The sequence below is a fragment of the Talpa occidentalis genome, unplaced genomic scaffold (assembly GCF_014898055.3).
Source record: "Talpa occidentalis isolate TD23 unplaced genomic scaffold, MPIMG_talOcc4v2.1 talOcc4.14, whole genome shotgun sequence".
NCBI lineage: Eukaryota > Metazoa > Chordata > Mammalia > Eulipotyphla > Talpidae > Talpa > Talpa occidentalis.
Window position 1 is genome coordinate 12,120,718 of NW_023601433.1, and position 20,905 is coordinate 12,141,622.

The following is a 20,905-nucleotide window of genomic DNA, read 5'->3' on the forward strand; positions in this document are numbered from 1 at the left end:
TTTCCCCCTTCAGTGTAGCCCTGTAGTTCCCCCACCACCCTGTCTCCCGTGAACCATCACCACAGTCCCTTGTGCTCTCCCTTCCCCTGTTCTGATCCCTCTCTCTGTCCCTCCCCCGCTGCGTGCCTCAGATATATGGTCACCTTACAAGTTTTGTCATTTTCCTGACACTTTGTTCAGTTTCCCTATATTTCACCTGTAAGTGAAACCATCTGATAGTTCTTTTTCCATCTGGCTTATTTCACTGAGCACCATCCCTTTCAGCTCCATGTTGCTGCAAATGGCATGAGTTTATCTTTTTGATTGCTGAGTAGTATTCCACTGTGTTTATAGACCACATCGTGATCCACTCATCTGTTTTGGGGACTCATCTGTTTTAGTAGAACATTGGTTTCTAAAAGCCTCCCTCTCGCTGCCTTGCTGTTCAAGTAGGTTGAGTCTGTGGAATTCAACGTCTGGGACATCGGCGGCCCCGCCAGCATGGCCACGGTCAACCAGTGCTTCTTCACGGACAAGGCCCTGTACGTGGTGGTCTGGAACCTGGCACTGGGGGAAGAGGCCGTGGCCAACCTCCAGTTCTGGCTGTTGAATATCGAGGTGAGGGGCCCCAGCCCTTCAGTTCTCTGTCCTTAGAGTATCCCAGAGGTCCAGCCACTCCTCCTTAATGAGAAAAAAAGAAACTGTTAGAAAGAAATGCCTTGCATTTGGTGTATGTGGGAGGGAGTGGGGAGGCTTTCACAGAAGGTCCTAGAATCATAGGTCACAGTGAAGCATTTAAACTCCCCCTAGGCCAGACAGTCAGTGGTGCTCCTGCAATTTTCTTCTACCTTAAATTTAAGAGCCTCTTCCCAGCTCTTGGACACAAAACGGGGAGCATAGCTCCCCACCCAAGTATAAAGGTGATTTGGGCCTGGACGCAGGTCATGTCCTGGTTAGCTGCCCCACTGTCTAAAGGGATCAGAATCCAGGAAGGAGTCAGGGAGATGCCACTCGGTGCATAACCGGCCTGGGGTACATAACTGGCTTCGGTGCACACTGGGCCAGAGCTCAGCCCCCAGGGTTGTCTTTCTTGCGCCTGTGGGAGCTGGTTCCCATCCTTCACTCCAGGGGAGGGAGCTGGGGCTCAGCATCATGTTCTCTTACAGGCCAAGGCCCCGAACGCTGTGGTGCTGGTGGTAGGAACACATCTGGACTTGATCGAAACCAAATTCCGTGTGGAGAGAATCGCGACCTTGCGGGCCTACGTGCTGGCGCTCTGCCGCTCGCCATCGGGGTCCAGGGCCACCGGCTTTCCCGACATCACTTTCAAACACTTACAGTGAGTGTCCTGGGGCCTCCTGCTCACTCCTGCCTCCCTCGCTTGTCTGTCTTTCTGGCGACACATGCATGGTCCCTAATCCAGGAGCCAGAACCCTCTGGGTCCCTTCAAGTGCAAAGGGTGGCAACTGGGCCCCCAGATTAGATCTGCCCTAAGTGAGGACGAGGAGACCTTCTCTGTGCTACCTTTTGGGTGTCCCTCCACCCCACACGCCGAGCCCCCATGGGACCAGACACTGCAAACTGTGCCCCAGCCCTCAGGGTCCTCGCTCACTGTTCTCTAGGTAGAACTGACCCTGGGTGGTCCCTGACTACACCGGGTCTAAGTGGTCCTCGAGGGATCGGGGGAAGAACACTGTGGCGGGGAGACAGGTTGGGCTGGTGCAGGTGGGACCAGCCCTCTGGGCCTGTCCTGTCTCCCACCTCCTGTCCTTGGGCTCTCAGGACAGCTCTGCACCTGGTGCAGTCTTGTGCCCAGTCTGCAGATGAAGAAACCGAGGCCCCCTGGTGGCAACATGGTGTGTAGCTGCAGCTGCACCTGGTGGGGTGTAGGCAGGAAGCTGGTGCACGGGCCAGCCTGGGACACCTCCACCCAGCACATAAGGAATTCCTGCTGTATCCTGAGCGTGTCCCCTGGGCTCTGTGATAATGGTGGCGCTGGCTCTGATTCCTTCCCAACTTGTGACCTGGGGTGGGGGTGGTGTCCCCTTGTACCTGTGTGCCTCACCTCCCTGCTCTGTAAAACGGGCACACTGGGAAGCAGATACAAGCATCTTGAGAGAAGTTCCCAGCACAGTACTGGGCAGCAAGTAAGATCTCCAGGATCTTCTGTGTCCACCTTTCCCAAGTTCCCTCAACTTGCCAGTGTTGGGGACGAAACGCAGGAAGAGACGATCCAGTGCTTGTCAGAGGGTGGCGCGATGAGGCACCTGGTTGACCCTGTGTTTGTTGCATGCACAGCGAGCTCTCCTGCAAGAGCCTGGAGGGCCAGGAAGGGCTGCGGCAGCTGATCTTCCACGTCACGTGCAACATGAAGGACGTGGGCAGCACCATCGGCTGCCAGCGACTGGCAGGGAGGCTGGTGGGTACCTCGCTCACTGTTGAGACTGGGGCAGGAGGCTGCTTCTCACCTGTTGGGGAACCCAAGGCACCCTCTTTCCGTGCCATAAAACACATTCATTATTTCTTCAGGCTCAGCGGTCCCGGTATAAGCAGTTTCTTGGGGGAAGAGAAAAGGTGGGGAAGTGATTGAAAATGGTCCCCCTGCTCAGGAAGGCAATGAGTGAGCCCCCATCTCCCACCCCTAGATCCCCAGGAGCTACCTGAGCCTCCAGGAGGCCGTGCTGGCAGAGCAGCAGCGCCGAAGCCTGGAAGACGATGTGCAGTACCTGACAGACAGGCAGCTGGAACAGCTGGTGGAGCAGACACCAGACAATGACATCAAAGACTACGAGGATCTCCAGTCTGGTAAGTGGGCAGGAGGGGGCCCAGGGGCACACCAGTGGGTGCAGGCAGGGCCCCCAGGGGAGGCTGGGCAGAGGAGCAGAGCCCCAGGGAAGGTGGAGTCAGGTCAGCGCCCACTGGTTTCTGCAAACCCTGAATTAATGAATGCCAAAGGAAAAACAGCTCATCCTTGAACAACATGGGGGGTAGACACCCTCTCCCCAAGCCCCCGACACAGATAAAAATCCAAGTATAACTTTTGATGCCCCAAAACATAACTACAGTCATCTCTTGGTCTTCAAGGGAGATTGGTTGCAGGACACACACACACACACACACACACACACACCCCAGATTCCACTCTGATACTCAAGTCCTTTCCAGTCAAGCCCCCTGTATTGATGGGGTTCACACCCGTGGATTCAGTGAGCTGGCTTCCTCAATTGGCTGAATCCATGAATGCAAGATCTGCAGGTAGAAAAAATCTGCCTAGAATTTGACCCCCACAGTGCAAACCTGTGTTGTTGAAGGATCAGCTGTAGAGGGCGAGGCTTCTGCCAGCTCTGCTCACCCCATTCCATCCTCTTGTCCGCATGCAGCCTTGTTGCAGGGGTCCTCCTGCTTAAAGACGCCTTGTTTGATACTCAGCCAATGAGCACTGTCCCCACAGCCCCGGCACTGTCCTCTGAGCCAAGCTGCCTGCACGTATAAGGCACAAAGCCTTCCCGGGCGTAGGGCCGCCAGAATGCACTCCAGCGCTGTGCTTGGGGGGCATTCTACACAGTGATTTCACCAACCCAAAGCACAGAAATACAAAACATTTGATCTAACATGTTTACAGCGTGAGGCTGGAAACAGAGGACAGAGAGCTCCTTGCCTGACCTCTGCCGCTCTGCACCTGCAGAGCTTCACTGCACACAGGCATGGCACATACTGGTTTTGGGGTTACAGATACATTTTAGCATCCAAATGAATATGCAAAGACATGAATAATGGGGAACAGCTGTAGCTCCCTGACTGTCAGAGCAATACGTTGGCCAGTTACCTGGTGCCACCAGGGGACTGTGTCAGATTGGGCTGAAGATCCCTGTGCACTGGAAGTGCCGGTGGCTTCCTGGGAAGAACTTGCATCCCACCCCTTTGTATCCTTGGGAGTGAGTCCCCCAGAGTCCCCTTGTCTGACGCTGCCCCCTCTTCACCTTCCTTGGGCAGCCATCAGCTTCCTCATAGAGACCGGCGCCCTGTTGCACTTCCCTGACACCAGCCACGGCCTAAGGAACCTCTACTTTCTCGACCCCATCTGGTTGTCCGAGTGTCTGCAGAGGATCTTCAACATTAAGAGCTCCCGGTCAGTGGCCAAGAATGGGGTGATCCGGGCGGAGGACCTCAGGCTGCTGCTGGTGGGGACAGGCTTCACGCAGCAGAGAGAAGAGCAATACTTCCAGTTCCTGGCCAAGTTTGAGATCGCCCTGCCCGTCGCCAATGACAGGTGAGGCCACAGCCCAGGCTGTGCAGGCTGCTCCCTGGAGGAAGGAGTTGGGGCTGGGGCCCTGGTGGTTTGGATAAGAGTTCCAGGAATGGGCCTGCCTCTTGGACCTGGGTTAGCGGGAACACTGTGTACAGCCGGCTGCTCCCTTTTGTGCCATGGCTTCTCTCTTCAGGGGAGTCAAAGAAAGCCCCTGACCGAAAAGGAAAAACCATATAAGACTAGCACTTAAAACAGCATTGAATGAGTTCACATTTGGGGGCAATGATTGGTTGGTTATTCAGTGAATAAAAAACTGTGCATGCTAATTACACAGCCCAGCTTCAAAATGCAGGGTGGGCAGGGCCTAGGGTGGGGAACATGTGGGCCCCAGCTAGTGATGGTTCCATCTAAACCAGCTCAGCTCTCAGGGCCTCTTTGTCCTCACCTCAGTTTCAGCCCCTCTGGCTCTGAAGCTAGTGTTGGCGACATGGCAGCAGCCAGGACCCCAAATCCACAGACTTTCCCCTGCGCCTGGTGTAGAACATGCTAGCCCTAGAGCTCCCCAGGATGACCACAGGAGACTCCAGGGGTGCTGGCCTGGACCCTGTGCTCCTGGCACAGAGATTCCATCAGCACAGACTCCACCACCTGGGAGCCACCTGCGCCTGAGGCCCTGCCCAGCTTTCCGCTCTGCTGTCTGGTGGTAGGATGGCACCTCCGTCTTGCTGCTCCAGCCCCACGAAGGCCATAGCAGAGTCCTACAAAAGAAACCCCAAAAAGGAATTCAAAACCCATGTGGTTCAGGAATTCAAAATCTATGTGGTTCAGGAATTCAAAATCTATGTAAAAGAGCTCACATTCCCAAGATCGCGCCATTTTCTGGCAATTTTATCAGCAGGTTAGCGGGAGGAGATGTCAGTACTCGGTAAAGCGAGTCACTTATACATTATGTATGCCCAATTAAACAATAAAGCCCACCAAGCCCAGTCCTCATGGAGACTAACAGTGCAGTGGATTCAAACGTGAAACCAAAATGCCCACACAAGGACCCACCGCCTTTCTTTTCTTAGCTGTAAAATGGCAATGGTGCTGTTACCTATTAGAATTATAGTTATTATAAGGACTAATGGGTGCACACATGTAAAGTGCCTTTCTGCAACATAGAGGTTAGAGTACCTAATCTTCACCCCAAAACTTAACTACAGTCACCCCTTGATGTCCACAGGATTGGTTTCGCACACACCCCCCGCCGTGGGTACCAAAATCTGTGGATGCTCAAGTCCCTTATCAGCCCCACACCCACGGCTTCAGCATCTGCAGCTTCAGTATCTGAGGATTCAATCAACCCGCATCCACGATGGGTGGAACCCATAAATTTAAAACACACACATAGAAAGACAAATCTCGGTATCATATTAGTGGCCCTGTGTAGGTCAAGCCTGTGTTGTTCGAGCGTCAGCGTTTCTCTGACCCCAATAGCTACTTGTCCCTGGGACTGCGCAGCTCTATTTGTTTTTCCTTCACCATCCAAAGTTAACTTGAAGCAATTCCCCAGTCACAGCACAGTTTACGGACGAATTTGCTACGCCTGACGCATTCATGACCACATTTCACGCCTGGCTGTGTGCAAAGTCCTGATGTCCAAGCATTTTCCGTGTTAGCGCAGGTCCAAGCTGCTCATGTCCTTGGTGAGTTGCGGCTCCTGGAGCTGTGAGCTTCTTAGATGTCCACGACTGTAGCCATCTCTGAACCGACACACCCACACCTTGGAGGCTCCTTGTAGAGCTGGTTTCAGCCATGCCAGAAATCTGCCTCCTCCCCATGGTTAGGAGACCCTCAGGGATCTGGACCCTCCTGAAGGCAAACCTACACTTGCTTTGAGCACTCGCATGACTTTCAGGTGGGGACATCAGCCGGGCACCCTGGGGAGGGATCTGAGGGGACCCCACAGTCTGAGCAATGGGGGGGTGGCAGAGCCAGCCCCTGCAGGAGAAAGAAAAGCAGGTCAAAGGGGTGGTCAGAAAGGCCCTGCCGCTGGAGATCTGAGATGGCTGCAAAGACCCCTGGGCTGCCCTGCACAGCCCTGTCCACATGTGCGTGCATCCCCGTCTCTGCCAGTGGCCGGCGAGGGCACGCGAGTGCACGGGACACAGGGCTAGAATTGGCACCTGTCAGGAAGTTTTCCTTTACAGTGTTTGGGAGTGGGAGGCCTCTTCCAGGAAGCACTGAAGCTCTCTTACTGGACCTAAACTCTATGTGCTATCTGAGGATTAGGAGGCCTGAAGGCACAGCCTTCGTGAAGAAAAGCGCACCCCCGAGGCACGGCCCCTGGGCCCCGTGGCTCCCCCATGATGCCATTTTCAGGCCAGCTCCTGGGGGGCCTCGCAGTTGCCTTGGTTCTCAAATGACCGCAGATGTGCCTGGCGCACTGACAGGTGACTCAGCACTTTTACGACGTGCGGCATCTCCAGTACAACATCCTCCTTCGCACAAATAGCTTCATTCTAGCTCTTGAGGCCATGTGTTGTCTCAACTGGCCAAGGACAATAAAGAGCTCCAGAGACCAAAAACGTTGCTGTGACCCCGATATCTACGCCGTCCCTGGGACTGTGCAGCTGTATTTGTTTTTCCTTCACTATCCAAAGTTAATTTGGAATCAATCCCCAATCACAGCAGTTTACAGACTTGCTACATCTGATGTGTTTCGACCACATTTTCATGTCTTAGCCTCTTTCTAGTCTCTCTCAGAGACCTTGACCCGGCCCGAGCCAGAGGGCAGCGCAGACCCTGGCTCAGGCTGTCGGGGATCAGGCCCGCGGCCAGCACAGTCCACGCAGTTCAGCCGCCCCTCTCTGTGTTTCAGCTACCTCCTGCCACATCTCCTTCCATCCAAGCCTGGCCTGGACACCCACGGCATGCGGCACCCCACGGCCAACACCATTCAGCGGGTATTTAAGATGAGCTTCGTTCCTGTTGGCTTCTGGCAAAGATTTATAGCCCGGATGCTAATCAGCTTGGCAGAGATGGACCTCCAGGTAGCTGCCGTTTCTGCTGGGGCTGGGGGGTGCATGCAAGGGAAGTTCCTCTACCTGTGCCCTGAGGGGAGGGAGGTGCCTGGAGATCCTCATCCTGCCCACTTAGGACTCAGAGGCAGCGCTGCATGGCCGCCTTTGCTGCCCTTCGCCGGCAGTGCTGTTGAATTGGAACCATTCAGCAGCTTGCTGGCCTAGACTGAATACCCCCCTTTAGAGAGGTGTTTCTAAACTTTAGCCTCCGTCCAAGTCCCCTGTGGGACTTGTTAGAACTCATATGGCTTGGACCCACTCCGCATCTGACATTTCCCTCGGGGGTGGGGCAACGCTTGGAGAACCTGGACTTGGAACCCCTCTGCTGTGCCTAGACTTGCCTGGAGCTACCAGGGGATGCAGAGTAGCCCCACAACCCCTAAAGCAGAATCTGGATATGGCTCCCAGGCATCAGTAGTTTTTAAAGTTCCCAGGTGACTCTACCGTCCCATCAAGGACCTCTGGTGCGGAGCGGAAACTTGGTCTGGAAGCTACAAAGACCTAACCCAAAGGGTTCTTTTCTGGGGGTTCGCCTGGTGTTATTGAAAGAGTCCCAGCTGTCCATCAGTGTTAATGTCATGCAAGGCAAGTCCATGGAAATAGTAATTTTCTGGAGGGGTGGTTCTCAAAAATGGGGTTCTTGGAAAAGCAAAATGAGTCTCACCTGAGACTATGTTAGAAATGCAAATTCTTGGGAACCACCCCAGGCCCATTACCTCAGGAACTTTAGGATGGAGCCCAGCGCTTTTTCACAAACCTTTGAGAGGATTCTGACCCAGTCTGCAGTATCAGGAGCCCTGGCATAGCCCTGCCTCTTGAATAATTGGCATTAAACTCGGTATGTGTTTACTTTTGCCACGTTCTAACTAAAAGGCCCTTATGGCATTACCACTTATTGTCTAAATAAACATAGTCTTTGCGCTTCCTATTTTGCTGAAATGGTAAAAAATAAAGGCAAGTGCCTGAAAACTGTCGAGTTTCATGTGAGCAGGGAGGAAGGCGGTCTGTAGGACCAGGAGGGTGACAGCCTTGATTCCGTCACCCTGCCCTCCCCTTGAACTCGTCCTCCTGCCACACTCTAAGTGGGAGGTCACGGAGCACCAGCGACGTGTGAGGCCCGACCGCCACGTGGGCTCAGCTATGGAGGCGGGGTTGGGGGTGTGGGCAGCTGGACGGGAGGCCGGAGCCCTTCCTGGCAATGTCCTCACAGAAAACTAGCAAAGAAGGCCTGTTGACATTCAGATGGTGAGGGAGGAAAGCAGACAAAGAAGTTCACTTCCATCAGTGACTAAAGGCCTGCGGATTCTAGAATCCAGGAGATGCCAGCGTCCAGTGTCACTGATCGAATTGGCAGAGCTGGGCCGCAGTACCCCGCCCAGAACCAAATGTTCTCACCCCAAGGCCAGTGTGCACCGTCCAGTCCTTTCAGATATTCCTCCCTGTGTGTCCAGAACGCCAGACTTTTCTGACCTTTGGCCCAGTAATCCTACGGCTGAAAATCTGAATAAGAAAATCATTTGACGTCAGAGAAAGTTTGTGCTTTTTCACATTCATCTGGCTTTTTTTTTTTTTTTTGAGGAGCAAAATATTAGAAGCGCTTGAACATCCAAAGAAGCCAACATTTCAGGAAATTACTATATTTCATAGGCTATTAAAGTTTAGCAAAATGAATATTACGTTTTTAACAGTGTAGGGAAAGTGAAGTTTTTAAAAGAACACAATTTCCAAAATTGGAACTAGAACGTGCCTCTCGGCTGTTTTATAAGCACCTATGTAGATACCTAAAAATCCTGTGAGAAAAGATCTCACGCTCTGCTTCTTGTTAAGCTGGTGTTAGATTCTCTATCTTCCATTTTTCTGTATTTTCTGCATTTTCTAACATAAACTCTGTTTTGTAAAATCAAGGCAGGAAGTTGTTGGTTTTTTTTTAGCCTATTTTCATTCCTTTGGGGGAAATGTGTTCCCAGAGTATCCTAGAGACCCCCTCTCGGAGAAGTCACCCTTGAATTTGGCAGTGGGTGAGCAGGGCGGGGGTGGTAGGCAGGATGGGGGTCATTTATCAAGAAGGGGCCAGGCCCAGCCTCCTCAGAACTCTGCCCAGGCCAGCGAGGAGCCCAGCATACTTAAGCAGGGTCTTTTCTCTGTCTTTCAGCTCTTTGAAAACAAGAAGAACACTAGAAACAGACACAGGAAAGTCACCATTTACAGTTTTACCGGAAACCAAAGAAATCGCTGCAGCACATTCAGAGTAAAGAGAAATCAGACCATCTACTGGCAGGAAGGGCTCCTGGTCACTTTTGATGGGGGCTACCTCAGGTAGGATCATCGGGTCCACCAGGCTGGGCCCCGTGCAGCCAAGACCCCGGGGCCATCCCCTGGGTGCCCTGAGAGCGCCTGATTGGGGCTGCTCTGGGGGCCTGGTGCTGTCCTGTGGGTGTTCTCACTTCAAGTTCACAGCTGCCACTTGGTGGATGGGAACCCTGTGGCTCAGGGAAGGACAGAAACCTCCCTGGGGTCGCACCTAAGTGTCAGATCCCAGCCAGGGCACCCCTTTATTGCAAAGTCCACTTCACGATGTTGGGGGGTGGTGTGAAAAGGTGGGGGCTCTGTTCACAGGCACACAAGTGCAGGAGCCCCCCCCAACCAGGCCTCCCTGGCACAGGTCCCAGAGGGTGCCTGGGGGCTGGGTCCTTGTCCTGGAGTCAGGGAGAGCCTCCCAGACCCTCACAGCCGCTCACAATAGACGCCTTGTTGCTTCTGGGTCGCAGTGTGGAATCCTCGGATGTGAACTGGAAAAAGAAAAAAAGCGGAGGAATAAAAATCATTTGCCAGTCAGAAATGAGGGACTTCTCGGCCATGGCTTTTATCACAGACCATGTCAATTCCTTGATTGATCAGTGGTTTCCCGGTAAGAGAATGCTCGCGAGCCAAATCTAGGCTCATATTAATGTTTCTTGATAGATCAGGGTGGGTCTCCTGCTTTGGGGGAACAGAAATCCCATTGGGATCCAGCCCAGGGAAACTGCCCCTGGAACTCAGGGTGTGGGCATGGGTGGGAGCTCGATGGGGAAAACGTGGGCTCAGACCCCACAGGGCGTGTGCAGGCCACCTTGGGTAATGAGGGTGCCCCAAGTCCCTCAAATGTGAGCCTCCCATGGGTATCATTTGCAGTGGAGACAGAACTACTGAAATCTGGGGGGAGCCCAGCAGATGGAGATTTACCGTGTGTGCCGGGGTGGGGAGAGAGGGGACCCTCTTCTGGAAGGATCTCCTCCTTCCCTGTCTCTCCCCACCCCCCAATCCCAGAGGTGATCAGCCACCCACATGGCCCTTCTCAGACCCTTTGATCAGTTTCTTCATCCACAGTCCACCCAAAGAAAACACTTTTTGAAGTGAGCCTGCTGAGGTTCTCTGTTTGTTTTGCTACCACAGGAGGGACAACCCCCCAGGGCATCCTGCAGGGAGATGGCCACCAACAGGGGCCAAACGGGGCAGCCGGGGCAGGAGGCTGCCTCATGAGCCCTCAGCCTCAGACGGCTGTAGGCCCACTGAGCAGAGGGAGAGCTCAGGATCCCACCAAGCTGCCTGGGCCACCCCCCGCCTCCCAAGCCAGCTATCCCACCTGCACAGCAGCCCTGCATCCCTGCACAGCATTGAAGGAAACACTGAAGGCCCAGTGTTCTAGCTGCAAGCTCCAATGCCAGGGCCTGGGGTCCTTCTGGGTGAATGGACCGGGTCACCTGCTGGGAAAAAAACGTAGAAAGAGATGTGGGGTGTGAGCCATGGCGGTGGGGGTAGGGGATTGGTCACTCATAGGGCCCTCTAGGCCCGTAGGAAACAACCAGTGCCCCCCCCCCACAACAGGTATTACTGGGGAACTTGACTCAGTGCCCATTAGATGGTCACTTGAACAGGCAGGACAGGGCAGAAGCCCTGATGCACAGCTGCCGGGAGAAAGCACCACCAGGCAGCTAGCAGAATGCACCGCACCCGGGCCTGTGGATCACAGATGCACCCAGAAAGTTCTAGGAGGACATCTCCAATCCCACACAGAGCAGGGTCAACCCAGGATGCCCCACGGAGCTCCTTGGATGGTCTTTTCTGTGCATTTAGTAGCAGAGGCAAGCAGCAAAGCTGGCTCCTGTTTAGAGGGTGCCTTGTCAAATGACGAGGTTTCTCAAGTCTGTTACAATGTGCACTAGTGTCTTCCCCTGCACTGCGCCTCAAGGAAGGAGCATAGTAATTGCAGGCCTTCTGTTGGTGATTTTAAGAGTGGCTCCTGATTGGTTGAAGTTTGATCATTGGGAATATGGCATCTCTCAGCCTGCAGCCTGGCCCAGCAATGCAGGGGTAGCCCCAACCTCCAGGCACCTCCCCCACCAGCTACCTCAAGGGCCAGACCACCTGTCGGCTGTCCAAAAAGGACAGTCCAGGCGAGGCAGACACACCCTGCTTATGACAGGACCCCCAGCCTGGGGTTGCAGGCCCCCCAGGGTAGCTCAGAGACCCACCAGCAGCTGCCTGCCCTCCAGCCATCTCCTGCTCTGTCCTTACGCAGCCCTCACGGCCACAGAGAGCGATGGGACCCCCCTCATGGAGCAGTACGTGCCCTGCCCGGTCTGCGAGACCTCCTGGGCCCAGCTGGCCGACCCGAGCGAGAAGTCGGAGGGGGTGCAGTACTTCGACATGGAAGACTGTGTGCTCACAGCCATTGAGCGGGACTTCATCTCCTGCCCCAGACACCCCGACCTCCCTGTGCCGCTCCAGGAGCTGGTCCCAGAACTGTTCATGACCGACTTCCCTGCCAGGTATGTCATACCCTCAGATGGCTTCCAGGTTCCAGTCCCGGGCTGTCCGCAGCGAACCAGGCTTTCTGGTTTTGAGGCCACAACTCACCCAGCTGATCTGAGCATGGGGGAGGGAGGGGTGAAGCTGGTCAGGGACCCCTGTTTTCTTCTTCTCACATTAACTGGCACCTCTGGCCCTCTCTCCCCTTAGCCCTGCTTTCTGAGGTCCAGGGACTAGAAGGCAAAGGCTCCTCCACACTCAGAAACAGAGACCCTGTGGGACCCTCAGCGTCACTCTCCCTTCCTTGGCAAATGTCCACTCCTCACTGCTGCCCTAAGGCTGAGCGTTTGGATCCCCTGAAGCTGCTTTAAGAGTTGATTCTTCCCCTGCTGATCCAAGATAATAGCTGGGAAGAGAATCGTAGAGAAAATAGAAAGCACTTTGTGGTCCTATCCAACAGGAAACCAGCACTACAGCCAAGTGTTTGGGGAAAGATGGGCTCCTCCGTAGTCATGGAAACCAGAGGCTACGATGACTGGGTCTCTCTGGAACAACAGTGTGACATTGGTAGTTATCAGCTTTTTCAGAGTTGTGAAATCCTGTTGTTTTTTATTCAAACGATTACTGTATCTGGTTTCCTTAAAGACAGTTAAACTTTGAGGGGAGGGGGAACAACAGTATTTGTACTCTGTTTTCCAAATTGCTCTCCCCTTCCAAAAATCCAGATGTGTATTACTCTATTTTATTGCAGAATGGGGCTTCCGAAGCGTGAATCTACAAGATTAAGCAGTGGCTTCCTCCACCCCATAATTTCCCCCCAGTTCTTTTTAGTATCCCCTGTTACCTCAATGACTATTAAGCACTGCTTTTCTGCTAAATAACTTCCCTTTATTCCTAGATCTTAACATTAGGGTTATTATCCCATCTCAGAGACCACATACAGAGTTTTATACATGCGTGAATCCAATTTGGGGTAGGGAAGAGAGGCCCTATTCAGCAGCCCCACACTTTAGAATTTTCATGTATTTGCTGAGCTTCGTGTGTCATTCTTGCTCAGCTGGCTCTGGGCTATTCGTCTGCTGTCTGGAACACGGAGGGCCGGCTTGGGTACCCTCCTGGATCCATCGCAGGCAGTAGCATGGCTCCTAAAGGAAGTTACTCAGCCAGGCAGCATTGAAAAGCCATCAATCTGAAAGGATTCACAGCCCAGCAGGGGCTCTCTGGAAACTTCTGTGGTCTGCCCATAGCTTTGAAGCATCACACTCCCCCTGCAGGGAGTATACGCAGGGCTGGGGGTGGAGGCTAAGGGGGTGGCATCCACTGTGGTATCTATAAAAGTGTGCACTTCCAGAGTTGACAGGAGTCCTAAGCGAAGCCCCGTTAGGATCCCAGTTTACAGAGGCGCCCAAGGCCAGCTGGCTGCATCGCCTGCCCTGGCCAGGGCTTTATCTCAGGTCCATCTGCCCCAGTGGGCAGGTTTGATCCGTGATTCTCTGCAGTGGGAACCAATGACCAGGCCTCCCATCCACCCACCCGGAGCACCTCCAGGGGGCTGTTCTGAGCCCCCCACTGTGTCTCCCACAGGCTCTTCCTGGAGAACAGCAAGCTGGAACACAGTGAGGATGAGGGCAGCGTGCTGGGCCAGGGTGGGAGCGGCACTGTCATCTACCAGGCCCGGTACCAAGGCCAGCCTGTGGCCGTGAAGCGGTTCCAGATCAAGAAATTCAAAAACTTCGCTAATGCCCCGCCAGGTAAACAGGGCCCTGCCTCGGCTGTTTCCAGAGAGGTGCTCCCACAATTCAAACTTGGGGCCACATTAGGGAGGCCCAGGGCCTCACTCACACAAGCAGGGGGCCAGGCCAGCATGGACATTGGGGCTGTCCTGCTTTGGGCTTAGCAGGTGGCACCGGGACTGGCTGGGGGGGGGTCAGGCCTAGAAACTGCCTTTGCAGATGACACTCTTGTCTGGGGGTGTACCCCTAAAAGCATGGCCTTTCTTGCATTTTCATCTGGCCCGTGTCCTGCACAGGTCTGGCAGTTGGAGAGCACAGCATTGAATCTCAAGGTGGACCCCTCAGCCTGAGGGGCGTTCTCAGCCATGCCCTCTAAAAGAGGAAAGATGACTTGGGGAGTCAGCTTAAGTGCCGTCTCCCTCATTCCCTTCCCCAAAGGAAGGCCCTCTTGGTGCATTCCAGCCCACAGATGAGCAGTTCGAGGGCCCTCTTTTTTTTTTTTTTTTAAAGATTTATTTATTTATTTATACAAGCACTGGGTACAGTCAGAAGCACGGGAGGGTGAGAGAATTCATCAGAGCCAGAGCGGGGAGCAGAACAGGCAGACTGACGAAATACACTGCTGAGGGGAGCAGCAGGCGGCAGGAGAGGTCTGCACGCCATGTGGGACTCTCGCCAGTGGCCAGGGATCGAACCGGTGCTGCAGAGGCTGAGGGCAGCTTCGCAGCCCAGTGCTCAACCGCTGCACCACCAGGGAAGGCCTCCCATCACCTCTTAACACCCAGCCCTTGGGGGTGCAGGGAACCCCCATTTCCAGGCAGCTTCATAACCCTTTTATGGCTGCCTCTGGCTTAGCATGGCCATCTTTATTAGCATAAAGGTATTTTCTTTACACACAGTGGAAAAATTAGAATCATAGAACATTATAAATAAATCAGGAAAGGAGAGATAATTTTAATGTGGAAAGGATGCAACTTTCTGCAGAGAATCTAAATGACTGTTGACAAACACCAGGGCCAGTGAGTTTCGTAGAGTCGCTAGACAAATATGAGCTCTGCCTCAGAGTTTCGCAGATTCCCATCCACAGTGGAGACCCTTTAGAAAGTGTCCTCCATGCAGCAAATAAAGCCGCAAGGTGCAGAGGAACCACTAATATACATCGGTCAATTCCGTTCTCATCGAAGTCCCAGCAGCAGAATGTGAGATTTGACCAACTTTTCTAAATTGCATGAGAAATGACCCAATCCCTAAACAGCTGAGAAACGTCTGCAGTGGAAGACAAAGAAAGAGGCCTGCTCGGCACATGTCCTAACTTACAAGCCTGCGGGCAGGAAAGCAGCCTCCCGGGCCAGGGACGGGCCTTCCCGGAACGGGGACAGCCAGCTTGGGTGCGGGGCGCTGGCTGTGACCGCGGTGCCTTCATGAGTCAGGGAAAGGCTGACATAATTAAATTCTTCATGGGCTAAAGGCCCAATGCGAGCAACAAAATTTGCACATGTGTAAACCAATTTGGCCGGCACACATGTAGATCTGGCACAGTTGGTGCATCTCAGTTGCCAAGTGTTTTTTCACGTTGTTTGAACCCTCATGTCCAGCCATCCCCAGTTTTAAAATCTGATCGGAGGGGAGAGACAGATCAGGACACAGAAGGACAAGCAGGCCTTGTGGACTCTGCTGGGGGACGTCAAGATTACCTGCAGCCCAATGGGTCACATCTTGCCCCTCCATTTGGCAGAGACCCTGGGGGAACCAGGGCAGGTGTCTGCCAGCAGGCTTGCATTTTGAGGGCACTGGGAGAAGTTTCTGGTACAGACCTGAAGCTGTGCACCACTGCCTGCAGGCCTCTCTCGTTTGGCCTGAGATGACATGTCACAGACCTGTGGTTGCCCCACAGTTCTCTCTGCCTCTGGCGGTCCCTGCTACTTAGTAGGGGAGTAAGGTAATTACCTTTCGGGCGAAGAATCAGGGCCTAGCTATCCAGACTTGTGCCCTGCACTCCTGGCAAGACTCTGAGCATACTGTAACCCCCAGGTAGGACAGGAGCTGCTAGAGAGACAACTGGGTGACAAGGGCAGAAACATGATACTCTCAAGAACAAGGCTAGCACCTCGGAGGAGGGGGCTTGACATCAGCCTGAAATGCCACCATTTGGGAATGCCACCAAATTCCGGGTGACATATTGCAACCCCTGACATGTTGATTGCCTTCACATATATTGATATGTAAATCCTGGCCCTGCTCCACTCCCTGAAGCAGCTCTGTGATGGCCAGTACTCCCACCCTGGAGAGACTCCCAAGGCCAGTGGTGAGGGGCAGCCCTGCCCCCCTGTGTGGTGCTGACAGCTGTACTGCCCTCCCTTACCCCCACAGACACCATGCTGAGGCACCTGCGGGCCACAGATGCCATGAAGAACTTCTCAGAATTCCGGCAGGAGGCCAGCATGTTGCACGCCCTGCAGCACCCCTGCATCGTGTCCCTCATCGGCATCAGCATCCATCCGCTCTGCTTTGCCCTGGAGCTTGCCCCGCTGGGCAGCCTCAACACCGTGCTGTCTGAGAACGCCAAAGGTACAGTGAGCCGAGAACATTCCACAGGGCGCTGCCTGGGGCCTAGCTGAGCGAGACCCTGGGAGGCCTGAGACTCCCCCTCCAGAGAGCCTGGGGCTCCCGGGACAGGTCCTGGGAGCTGTGGACCTGTGGTCCCTCTTGCCTGGCCTGACTGTCCGGCCAGGGCACACCTGCCCCATGGCTTACATGGCCAACGCCCTGTGGGGAAAGAAAGGAGCCTTGCCAGGTCCAAATACTGTCCAGGCTATTGATGAGTCTCGGGGTTCAGGATTTGGAGTCAGAAAGAATCAGCTTCCAAGTCCTGGTTCTCGGCCATGACCCAGGAAGTTGCTCATTTATACCAGCCCCTAAGCCCCCGGCCGCATAAATTTCTCCTCTAACCAAAACCTTCACCTGCGTCCATCGTTGATAAACTCCGAGACCCCAGCATCAGTATGAGGAGCATGTCTTATTTTTTTTTTTTAATAGAGGCATGTTTTATTTATTTATTTGTTTGTTTGTTTGTTTTGTTTATACATGCACTGGGTACAGTCAGAAGTGCGGGAGGGTGAGAGAATTCACCAGAGCCAGAGCGGGGAGCAGAGCAGGCAGAAGGACCGAAGTACACTGCTGAGGGGAGCAGCGGGCGGCAGGAGAGGTCTGCGCGCCATGTGGGACCCTCCTCCGGTGGCCGGGGAGCAGCCGGGGATCGAACCGGCGCCGCAGAGGCCGCGGGCAGCTTCGCAACCCAGCGCTCAACCGCTGCGCCACCGGGGAGGCCCGAGCATGTCTTATTTTTTAATGAAATCTGAAAATAATTTATCTTGCAAAATGGGTAAATTCCAAAGAGCTGAGAGAGAGAGAGAGAGAGAGAGAGAGAGAGAGGTAGCTGTCTTTTGACTTAGAAAGAAGAAACGCTCCTGAGAGCAATCATTTCTCCCCCAATGAAAGCAAAACAAATTGTAATGCAAATTTTTTTTCATACCTGCCACTTGCCCCTGGAGAATTTTGGTCCGAGATGAACTCTAGAAAATTTGAATCCTTGATCTTTCCATGAAAACACCAGCCATTCCGGCCATAGGACTTGGCAGCCTGACAGGTGTTTCGGTCCCTCCGGCATCCAGCACTGAGAAGGCTGAGATCATGTCGGTAGAATGTCAAGTACTGGGAGAGATGGAAGGTGGACTGACGACAGTGGTCATGTTGATGGGTTTTATTTTTCTTCTTTGCAAAGACTCTTCCTTCATGCCCCTGGGACACATGCTCACCCAAAAAATAGCCTACCAGATCGCCTCGGGCCTGGCCTACCTGCATAAAAAAAACATCATCTTCTGTGACCTGAAGTCGGACAACATCCTGGTCTGGTCCCTCGATGTCAAGGAGCTCATCAACATCAAGCTGTCAGATTACGGGATCTCAAGGCAGTCATTTCACGAGGGTGCCCTGGGCGTGGAGGGTACGCCCGGCTACCAGGCCCCAGAGATCCGGCCTCGCATCGTGTATGATGAAAAGGTACCTGCCCCCAGCCACTGCCAGTGCCTGGCCCAGCCTGGTCTCGCGGTGCAGGAGCCCAGGCCCTGTCTGAGACCAGTAAGGCCGTTTCGAAGGCAACTGCAGCTTCTGAGTGCCACGTCCCCCTCACATAATTCCCTCCCTTCTCATGCTCACCCAGACAACTTAGCAGCATCTTACAATGCTCGTGTTGCATCTGGGACCAGCCAGCCTATTCTAATCACCCAGCATTGAAACTTCCCTCATCTCTATTTGTGATTTGATTTGTGAATGGATCATTGACTAATTGCCTAAAGCACTTAACTCAGCACCTGTTGCTTATTAACCACAATAGAAAAAAACAAAACAGCAAAAAAAAAAAAAAGAAAGCTTCTTAGTAGCAGGTTTTGCAGACAAGGCACTTGGAAACTAAGATTATAATAGATTATAATAGGAACCTTCACACTGAAAATTCTCAGCTATACCTCAGTCATTCTTCTGATAGAAAGTTATTTCTTGGCCTTATGGAAACCTGTATAACTTTCTCCTTCTTGGGCCTTTGTATGATATTAAAATTAGAGGAATCAACATATTGTGATCTAGGAGACACTCCCCTCTTGATGGTTTGCATCCACTGCTCTTCTATTATGGAGCACATTAAGCTGAAGTCATGTTTTCCTGCCTTGTCTTGACACTCAATAATCAAGGGTGAGGACCATGGCATCTTTGGAGTCCCTTACCAGTGTCTGACAGCCAGTTCTCAGTGTGTTTTGGATGGATGGATGGATGGATGGATGGATGGATGGATGGATGGATGGATGGATGGATGGAAGGATAGATGGATGGAATGGTAAATGATCAGAAGGACAAGCAGTCAAATGCATGGGTGGGTGGATGGATGGATGGATGGATGGATGAATGGATGGATGGATGGAAATAGAGGAGAATGAATAGATAAATGTGCAAAGGATGGATGCACAGATCAATGGTTGATGGACAGATGTGTGGGTAGATGAATGGATGGATGGATAGGGTAGGATGGTTAAGTGAACAGAAGGATGGGCAGTCAGATGGCTAGATGGATGGGTAGACAGGACAATGGATAGATATGTGAGCAGAAGGATGGGTGATCAGGTAGATGGAAAAGAGGGAAGAGGGAAGATGATAAAAGGACAGAAGGACAGATGATCAGATGATTAGTCAGATGTCTGGACAGAATGGTGGATGAGTTGATGACAGTCTCCATGTTTTCCTTGTCTCGTTTTGTGTCCCTGTTCCTGGCTTCTCAAGGCCAGTTGCGAAAGCTGCTGGGCCCAGGCAGGGGACCTGACTTGGTTTGCTCTCTGCCCAGGTAGACATGTTCTCCTATGGAATGGTGCTGTATGAGTTGCTGTCAGGACAGCGGCCTGCGCTGGGCCATCACCAGCTTCAGATTGCCAAGAAGCTCTCCAAAGGCATCCGCCCAGTTCTCGGGCAGCCGGAGGAAGTGCAGTTCCATCGACTGCAGGCGCTCATGATGGAGTGCTGGGACACAAAGCCGGAGAAGGTACCTGGGGCACACAGCCAGGGTCTGGCACCCCCCCCCACTGTGGAGGAGATTGTGGGGACACACATATGGCCGCCATCACCCTTCACCAAGGGTCTAGGACCTATGGGGTGACCTTTCTCTGCTCTCCTCTTCTAGAAAGATAGTTATTGCTCCTAGTACACCCAGATCATTTTCTTTGTGTACAGGTCACTTCGTACAAATATCACTCAGGAAAAATGAGCTTGCTTTTCCTCCCTGCCTGTTGTGTTACATCACCGTGCAAACAAAGCACACAGACCCCTTTGTAGCAACGCAGTCCCCAAGCCAGAGCAGAGAGGATGTCGCCACCTCTGTTTAAATACACAGGGAACAGGTTTGCTCCTGAGAGGCAAGAGTCCTACTGTCGTTTTAAAGCCAGTTGTTCTTGGAAGAGGCTGGTGGTTTCAAGGTTAAAATCCACTTATCAAATTAGACACTGCTTATTGATATACTGGGGGTAAACAAGGCCTCCGCCCTGGTTCTAGAAGGTTGGTTTCATGGGCAGTATCGGCATCAGTCTGGTTGCAAACAACCCTTGCTCACGGCCCCGGCAACTCTCTCCCTCAGCGACCCCTGGCCCTGTCGGTGGTGAGCCAGATGCAGGACCCCACCTTTGCGACCTTCATGTACCAGCTGCCGTGCGGGAAGCAGACGGCCTTCTTCTCATCCCAGGGCCAGGAGTACATGGTGGTGTTCTGGGACGGGAAGGAGGAGTCCAGGTAACAGTCTGCATTTGCCGTGCTCAGCTGCTGTCAGAGTCAGGGCAACCATGCCATGGGGAGCTGTCAGGGAGGCCCACGTGTATGCCGATGCGGCTTAAGGCCTGGGAAAACTGAGCCCTGGCAGACAGGCATGCCCGTGTGGGTCCATGGTAAGAGAGGCAAAGAAGAGGTGGCATCTGCCCAGGCAGGGGGCAGGTATTAAGATGGGAGCTGTTGGCAGCGTGATGGTCGAGGGGGTGAGTGAAGCTGGGGCAGGGGGAGAGGACAGTCACAGGAGAGCAGTTGCTGAGGGATAGGAGGGGGAGGGACCCCCTTAAATAAAAACCTATGGGCCTTCCCTCCTTGCCTCCTTCTCTCGGTGAGGGGGCAGCAAGGGCCAGGGTGTGGGGAGAGATGTTCATGGTAAAAAAGAGAAGCTGTGACGCAGGCAGCCCTGAGGCCCATTCGAGTTTGGAGGTCAGACGTGGAAAACAAGACCAGTCAGCATGCTTAGGAGTTTTCCAGAATGTTCTGAGGCCCAGGCTGCAGAAGAGGCGATAGCTGGTTTCAAACAGAGTTGGGTTTTTGTCAGGAGAGAGAAAGGTGCGCAGGAGTTGAGGATGTGCTCAGGAGGGGGGTGATGGAGATGGACCGTGTGGCCTCTTAACCTGTGGGGTCCGATGCTGTCAGAATGGCATTAAATTGTAAGACACACAGTTGGGGACCACAGAAATACTGGGTCTGGGGGGAAACCACACATTTGGTGACCAGAATGTGGTGACTGT

At 53.3% G+C, this 20,905-nt stretch overlaps 1 protein-coding gene across 2 annotated transcripts in view; it reads left to right on the plus strand.

Annotated features, from left to right (window-relative positions):
* Positions 1-20,905, plus strand: part of LRRK1 (leucine rich repeat kinase 1) — a 111,369-nt gene that overhangs the window by 80,052 nt on the left and 10,412 nt on the right. For both annotated transcript variants that reach the window (XM_037510080.2, XM_037510081.2), the window contains exons 16-29: positions 433-597; positions 1,146-1,318; positions 2,278-2,398; positions 2,625-2,784; positions 3,973-4,249; positions 7,092-7,263; positions 9,446-9,609; positions 10,062-10,201; positions 11,852-12,101; positions 13,666-13,832; positions 16,185-16,382; positions 17,596-17,873; positions 19,204-19,398; positions 19,987-20,138. In XM_037510080.2, coding sequence (XP_037365977.1) covers positions 433-597; positions 1,146-1,318; positions 2,278-2,398; positions 2,625-2,784; positions 3,973-4,249; positions 7,092-7,263; positions 9,446-9,609; positions 10,062-10,201; positions 11,852-12,101; positions 13,666-13,832; positions 16,185-16,382; positions 17,596-17,873; positions 19,204-19,398; positions 19,987-20,138 — 2,612 coding nt within the window. The remainder of the gene's footprint in view (positions 1-432; positions 598-1,145; positions 1,319-2,277; positions 2,399-2,624; positions 2,785-3,972; positions 4,250-7,091; positions 7,264-9,445; positions 9,610-10,061; positions 10,202-11,851; positions 12,102-13,665; positions 13,833-16,184; positions 16,383-17,595; positions 17,874-19,203; positions 19,399-19,986; positions 20,139-20,905) is intronic.